Here is an 8065-nt window from a genome sequence, read left to right on the forward strand (position 1 = left end):
GGCCCGGGCTGGATTCGAACCCGCCACCTTAGGTGTATGTGGCTGGCGCCTTAGCCACTTGAGCCACAGGCGCCGAGCCAGGGGCCTCCTTTATGTTCCCCACATGCCAAGGTGCCATTTGATTCCTGCCCCAGGCTCTCTACCTTTGCTGTTCCCTCTACTGGGAGCTCTTCCCAAGTCTTTGCACCTCCTTGTGTTTTGGCTATTGGCTCCAATGTCACCTCCTCAGAGAGGCTTTCCCTGGTCCCTGTGTCTAAAGTAGCCCGTCCAGGCACTGTTCCCTTACTCTGCTTAATTTCCCTTACTTCTGCTTAATCACTGGAAGCAGAATATCTTGCTTATTTACTTACTATCTGTCTCCCTCTTAACACTGGGATCTCCCTGCAGGCTGGGACCCTGTTGTCTTTTCCCTGCAGTGCCCCAACACCTGGCACAGTGCCTCGCATGGGGCAGATGTCCAGTAGGTATTTGCTGAATGGACAGTCTCACCCATCCCTCCCTGTTCTCTTGTCTCTCAATCTTCCTGGCAATTTGCGTCTGTCTCCCTATGTTCTCTCTTTGTCTGTCTCCCCTTACTCACATTCTTCTCCAGTTCTCTCCAGTGTGTCTCCATCCCCACGTTTCTCTCTGTGTCTGTCTTTCTCTAACACACCCATAGCCACCCCCTGGCTGGCCCTGGCACCTGGAACACCTCTGCTTTTTGGCTACACCAAAAGGCTTATAGAGTTATCTAGGCTGGGGACCCCAACAGGCCTCAACACCTGCTACCTAGCTCCAGCTTTCTGCTCATCCAAGGTCCTCTGACCATGCCCCCCAAAACCTCGCACAGAGGTTTGAGTAACCCAAGCCACATATGTGCCCCCAAAGTCAGAGATATCCCTCCCTGCGGAAGGGAGGGCCCTGGGCTCTAGCCACAATCTGTATTTCCCAGCGGGCTGGCTGCTTAGGTGTGAGACAGAAGACAGGGCATCCAAGGCCCCAGGGGCATGACCAAGAGAAGGACTTATAAATGGCAGAGAAGTCCTCAGTAATGCCTAGCCCCAGAAGGAATGAACCTCCCATCCTGGGAGGAAGCCAAGTGAAAGCTCCCAGCAGTTGGATCCCTGCCAGTCTCAGAAGGAACTAAGACCAGCCAGCCTCAAGTTCTTTTCTTTTCTTTTTTTCTCAAGTAAATAAAAAAAAAAAAAAAAAAGCCTCACGTTCTCTTGCAACTAAGCCCAAAACCCCACCCCAGCCCCAGCCCTGGACCTCCCGTAACCCTCACTCTCTCTTTCCTACAGATTTTTGGACAGGCCTCCCTGATCCCCCAGTTGTTTGGCCATGAGCAGCAGGTCAGTATGTTTCCTTCTCTTGTACCCTAGTCCTAGAGCCCAGGGCTGGGCTTAGGCTGTGGCCTGTGTGGCCCCATCACCCAGCAGGTGTAGGAACAAGCACAGCCATCACCAGGAAAGCCACCTCCAAGGTGGTGGAGCTGAGGCTCAAATTAGTGTCCTGACACCTCCAAGTCTCTGCCCCTTCACCTCACTTCTCTTTGCTTCAGTTTCCTCTTCTGAAAAATGGGGAAGAATGAACTAGCTATGGATGGGGCAAGAAATCACCCAGGATAATGGAAGGCATTCTCTGAAAATCTGGCTCCCTCTTCTCCCGCAAAGCTGAGTTAGGCTCAGGGTGACATATTTTATTGGGACAGGTTGGGGCTGGAGGTTGGTGGTATTAGCTTCCATTTCCGAGCCTGTGGGTCTCCAGCTTTTCTCCCTTTTGGTCCACTTGTGGGACCATCTGGCCACCCTAAAGGCACCCCCTCTCATACATACCTATCCCACCCCTGGGAGTGGCCATCTCTTGCCTCGCAGGACCCAGCCCCAAGATTAGAAAACAAGGCAGGAAATGTGCTCCAAGCTCAACCCTTCTTTACAACCAGGAGGGACAAGGGACTTGTGCAAGGCCTCCCATCCTGGAGGGACAAACTAGGACAGACCCACATCTCATGATTCCAACATGGATAACTTATGTGTCCCTCTCAACCAAGCGTTAGGGACTGTGTGCTCCTCTTGAACACATTATTCAAGACGGTCTTTAGGGGTACCACTGTGGGCCAGGTGACCTCTTCCTCCCCTAATTTCAGTGGGCACGTGTTAAGGATGTGATGTGTTAATATGCAAGGCACCCAGGCACACCAGGCACACATTAAACCCTCAATGATCATACAGCAGCAGCCCTGCCCAGTTGCCCTTTCCGCAGAGCTTGGGAGCAGCTTAACCAACATCTGTAAACTCCATGTAGCTGCCAGCCTGGACACACACTCCTGGATGCTATTCTTAGCAAATGATAGGAATTATCTCATTTAATCTTGGCAACAGCTCTATGGAATTGGGACTATAAATCGCTTCATTTTATGGATGGAGAAATGGAGGCTCAGAGTGATTAAGTGACTTGCCCACATTCTTATTACGTGGAAATGATGGACCCAGGAGTGAACTTCTCAGCCGTCTCGTTCAGGAGCTGGGCGGTTTACCGTGCCTTCCCAAAGCAAGACCTCATTGCCACTGGCAATCGTAGGGATCTCTCAATATACTTCAGGTTGGGGCTTTGGAGGATGAACACCTATCTCTTTAATGCCCAGTGAATTTGGGGTTTGCCACCTAGCCTGTATTTTAATTTATTAGTGTTTATTTATTATCCAGCAGAACTTTCTACAATGATAGAAATGTTCTATAATCCATGCTATTCAATAAGGGAGCTACTAGCTAACAGTGGCTCTTGAACAAGTGAAATGTGGTTAGTCTGACTACAGAAGTTTATTTAATTTTAATTAATTTAAACCTAAATAACCACATGGCCAGTGGTTGCCATATTGGACAGTGCAGATTTAGACCTTTCCATACATCTTGCAAATCGGGTGACACCACCACCACCCATTTGTTTGGCCTGCAGTCTCAGACAAGGACACATTTCATGTGGATGAGGAGAAAGTGACCCAGAGAGGATAGCGATGGCCTGTGGTCACACAATGGTGGGACAGAGCTGGCCCCAGGCCCAGGTGCATCTTTTCCTTCCGATGGTGTTCAGTCAATGTGTGCCCCTCCTCCCCCAGCCAGGCCCCGCTCTGGACCTCCACCTTGTGTCCATCTTTGACTGGCTGCCTCCCACCTAATACTCAGTGGTCCTCAGTCACCAACATGGCCCGAGACATGGGTCAATAGCCCTTCCAGAACTCCCAGAGAGCATATAGATGGTGAGACACTTCTATGCTCACACCCCCAGCTTCAGAATTGTAGGGTTCTAGATAGTCATCTCTAGAGGGACACTTAGGAACCATCTAGATGAAGCTGAGTTAGATACAAGATGGTAAATGGTATACGTGCTACCATTGTCCATATTGCCCTTGGCAGACATCACGAATCAATCCTCACTGCCACTACGCTCACTCCAGTCTTATCGTCTCTATCCAGACTATCGCATCAGCTTCATTTCCAGTCTCTGCCAGACCCTGTCCCCAACATCCATTCTGTATACCAGGGCTAGATAATGCTTCCTTAAATACGCATTTGGAATGTTGCTTCTGCCCTGTCCTCATTTGGCACCTTGGCAAGTATCTTTTTCTCATTAGCCTTTAGTTTCTTTGCTTGTGAAATGAGGAGATTGGACCATAAGATAGTAAATATCCAAATACCTACTGTCACCCCCATTCCAACATTCAGAACAGATTTTACTAATTGATTATAGACCTCTTTCATGCTGAATTGAGATGTGACCTTAAAATCTACTATCAGTCAATCAGTATGGACATACATATATAATCTACTTAATATCCTGCAATATTCCAACTTTCTCCTCATTGCAGAGGTGGGAAAATTGAGGCCCAGAGAAATGAGTGGGATGGTTTCTTTCTTAAGGACTCCATCTACCCATCTACATGCTGAGTGAGATGGGAGGTGGTGTGGGCTGAGGTGGGGCCCCAAAGACTGTCCAGCCCTGCATCACAGCTTACTGCCAAGCACCCCTTCCTCCAGGGTGGGCAAAACTGGCCCCTGTCACCTGCCTTTGCCTGTCAGGTACGGGAGGCAGATCTGAGTGACCAGTACGAGGCGGCTTGTGAGTCGGCCTGCAGTGAAGCGGAGTCCACAGCAGCTGAGGCGCTTGACTTGCCGCTGCCCAGCTACTTCCGCTCCCGCAGCCACAGCTACCTGCGCGCCATCCAGGCAGGTTGCTCGCAGGAGGAGGACAGTGTTTCCCTGCAGTCCCTCTCCCCACCACCCAGCACCGGCAGCCTCAGCAATAGCCGCACACTTCCAAGTGAGTATTGTGATGGGAGAGGGGACCCTAGGGACCATGCCAACCATGCCCTGGGTGGGGGAGTGGTTGGAAGCAAAAGCAGGAGGTCTTGGGGCTGAACTTCTGAGCACTTGCTGAACTGGAGCTCCAGTGGGGGTCACAGAGGCAGATGCCACTCTGGTGGGGGGGGAGGTATTGGAAGGGGCTGGGACTTGGGGACACTTGGTTGCTCAGTAACTTAGAGCAGCCACCTGCCCATAGTCAGGGTTTACTGAAGCCCTACCTATGTGTTGGGATTATTTGGGGTAGGCAAACATTTAGGAAAGGGAGGAACCTTCAGGGAAGCGGATCCAGTGGGAGGGTGGGATCTGCAGTGAGCTTTCTCCAAGGGATACACTTGCAGTTTTTCTCTTATTCACAATTGGGGGATACCTTCTGGATTCTTGTTCTAAATCATCAATCTAACCCATGTGTGATCAGAGAATAAAAGGGCACTCTGTGTGACTGAGCAAGCCATAAGATAATAGAAAATCAAGACCAAGAGAAAACAGCACAATTTCTGATTTAGTAGAGAGAGTTTTGCGCTTACTCTGGCTAGCTAGTTCTCCTCCCTGAGCCTAAGTTTCCCCATCTATAAATTGAGGGGCTGAGCCAGAGTCCAGAGAGCTCTTGGGGAAATGAAATAAGATGTGCCTAGGGTTTGTTTAGGCTGGGCCTTGCACATGATTGTGGTGGCTGTTATTACTGGTTCTCAGACTTGACTTTGAGTTTCCCAACAAGCAAAAGCAACTGGGGTTGGATTGTGTAGAAAGAGAGAAAAAGACTTCAAGTGCTTAACTGGTACTTGATGTACATAAATGAACTTGAATCTCATAGATATTCTTTTTTATTTCTTTTTTTTTTTTTTTTTTGAGACAGAATCTCACTCCCTTGACCTGGGTAGAGTGACGTGGCATCATCATAGCTCACAGCAACCACCATAAACTCTTGGGCTCAAGAGATCCTCTTACCTCAGCTCCTGAGTGGTGAGGACGAGAGGCATGTGCCACCATGCCCAGCTAGTTTTTCTATTTTTAGTAGAAATAGGGGTCTCACTCTTGCTCAGGCTGGTCTCAAACTCCTGAGCTCAGGCAATCCACTCGCCTCAACCTGCCAGAGTGCTGAGCCAGCATCCCAGCAAACCATAGATATTACAGGAGTGAGCCACCATCCCTGCAAACCATAGATATTCTTTACACAGGTAACCAATTTACTGACTGAATGAACTAGTCTTTGCAGGGGGCAGAGCCAGAAACAAATGTCTCACTCTTGCCTTTCACACTCTCTCTGGTCTCCCTGCCCTGCCCCTGGGTGATATCTGGGCCAAATTGCTGGGCTTGTCCTCTCACTTTTAGTACTTAAAGGACAGTCTCATTTTCAGATATTAAGAGTCCAGTGTGGGCTGGGCACAATGGCTCATGCCTATAATCCCAGCACTCTGGGAGGCTGAGGTGGGAGGATCACATGAGCTCAGGAGTTTGAAACCAGTCTGAGCAAGAGAAAGACCCCATCTCTACTAAAAATAGAAAAATTAGCTGGGTGTTGTGGCAATTGCCTGTAGTCTACTCAGGAGGCTGAGGCAGGAGGATTGCTTGAACCCAGGAGTTTGAGGTTGCTGTGAGCTAGGCTTATGCCATGGCCTAGGCAAGGCAACAGAGTGAGTCTCTTGTCTCAAAAAAAAAAAAAAAAAGAGAGTCCGTTGTGGTCTAATTTCAAAATTTCAGTTTTATCCAGCTCAAATCTCATAAACCTACAGCTAAGGCTTGAGTTGGGCTGTGCAGGCCACAGCGGGGAGTGGGATGTGGTGGTCAATGCCTTCTCTGTTCCTTGCTCACAAGTGGCTGTTTCTGGTTCCTCCAAATGGGAAGGTAGCCAGGAAGGTGTTGTCTGGCATCAGGACTCTGATTCCTGATGGGGGGAGTGGGGAATATTCAGGGAACTTTCTGACTCCCTGCCCCCCTGCAGGGCCTCCTGGTGCCTCCTTTCCTGGCATGGGCTGGCCTCGTCCACCCACTGCTCCTTATTCTCCCCTTTCTGTCTGATGAGCCCCTTTCTCCCCACTCAGCCTCTTCTTGCTGGGGACCCTGGTCCTGCTAGCCAGGCATCTTGGGTAGAATCCTCTGAAGACTCCAGCCCCACTTTCTCCCTCAGTGACCCTTTAACCCAGTGGTTCTCAACCTTCCTAATGCTGCAGCCCTTTAATACAGTTCCCGTGCGTTGCGACCCACAGGTTGAGAACTGCTGTGCCAATTTGTAAACAAATGTCTTTGCTTGTGTAACTCTGAAAATATGGACTGGTCTACTATAGCCTTCCTTCCTGCTGTTACAGGTAGCCCTGCCAGCCTGTCCACTTCAGAGGCCTCTGAACAGGAGTTAGGCCGAGGTTCTATGGCCTCCACTTCTGGGGGAGAGCCCTGCCAAGTTCTCCCAGGTACTCTTCTACAGTCCCATAGGAGCCTTGGGTAAAGATTCATGTTCCCCATGGCCTCACGTCCATGAGAAGTTCTCTAAGCATGATGTGGGCTTGACAGGACATAGAGCACCCCTGGCAGTTCTCTTCAAATAAAAGCACACTGACCAGTTTCCCCAACCCCCATCACTCATGAATAGACTGAAGGTCAGGGATGGGCGGCATATCCCAGAACTGCCTAGGTCCCTGTGTTAGTTGGTCGCTCTTGCTGCAATAATGCTGCATAACAACCAGCCACAAAATCAGTGTAGTATAACAATCAACACTGAGTTCTTGCTCCCAAGTTTGTCAGCTGGGACAGCTGTGCTCCACATGTCTCCCATCTTCCTCCTGGGACCAGTGGCCTAGCCAGGGCATGTTCTCCCCTCATGGTGATGGCAGAAGGCAAGAGAGCAAGCCGAGCTAAGGACACAGCGCATCTCAAGACCTCTGTTTGTGTAATATCTGCTAACGTCTTATTGGCTAAAGTAAGTCATATGACTGAGCGCAAAGATAAAGGGCTAGAGAAGTACCCTCTCACCTTTGTGTAAGAAACTGTATTAATATGGCAAAAGGAATGGCTAACTAGGAGGAGTAAAGGGTCAGCATCAGTAAATCAATCTGCTGTAGTCCACTTTCTTGGTCACATTTATCCACATCTCTTCCACATAGAAAACACTTATTCCCAAGACCCCGAAAAGTCTTTCCAATCATGGTCTCAAAATCTTAGGATCTGAGTCAAGTCTTGAATTGACTCCTCTTTTTTTTTTTTTTTGAGACAAGTTCTCACTCTGTTGTTACCCAGACTGGAATGCAATGGTGTGATCATAGCTCACTGCAGCCTCAAACTCCTAGCCTCATGCAAGCCTCCTGCCTCAGCCTCCCAAAGTGCTGGGACTACAGGTGTGCTCTACCACACCCAGACTAATGTGGTTCCTTTTGGTCCATCAATCTATGATCTATAAAAACAAATTAGGGCTGGCCCAAGTTCTACCTACTCCCTGGGGTTGATGCCCCAGTCCATTGTTCACAGCTCTTGGCTCTGCTCCCTGAAAGCCTTTCCTTTTCTGTCAGCACTTTTCTTACCACTTCTTTTTTTTTTTTTTTTTTTTTTTTTTGAGACAGAGCCTCAAGCTGTCATGCTGGGCAGAGTGCCGTGGCATCATAGGTCAGAGCAACCTCCAACTCTTGGGCTCAAGCAATCTTTTTGCCTCAGTTTGCTTATTTTGAGTAGAAGCAGGGTCTTGTTCTTGCTCAGGCTGGTCTCAAACTTGGGAGCTCCAGCATTCCACCCATCTTAGC

The 8065-nt window shown here is 49.3% G+C and overlaps 1 protein-coding gene across 4 annotated transcripts in view; it reads left to right on the forward strand.

The window, feature by feature from the left end:
• DLGAP4 (DLG associated protein 4) overlaps positions 1 to 8065 on the forward strand; it is an 88583-nt gene that overhangs the window by 7795 nt on the left and 72723 nt on the right. For 2 of the 4 annotated variants that reach the window (XM_003788140.3, XM_003788139.3), the window contains exons 4-5: positions 1281 to 1331; positions 4056 to 4296. In XM_003788140.3, coding sequence (XP_003788188.1) covers positions 1281 to 1331; positions 4056 to 4296 — 292 coding nt within the window. Of the gene's footprint in view, positions 1 to 1280; positions 1332 to 4013; positions 4297 to 8065 lie in introns of all 4 variants that reach the window. The other 2 variants (XM_023512154.1, XM_012804154.2) reach the window with 2 other exon arrangements.

This window comes from Otolemur garnettii, unplaced genomic scaffold, assembly GCF_000181295.1.
Source record: "Otolemur garnettii isolate 467f Iridium unplaced genomic scaffold, OtoGar3 scaffold00025, whole genome shotgun sequence".
NCBI lineage: Eukaryota > Metazoa > Chordata > Mammalia > Primates > Galagidae > Otolemur > Otolemur garnettii.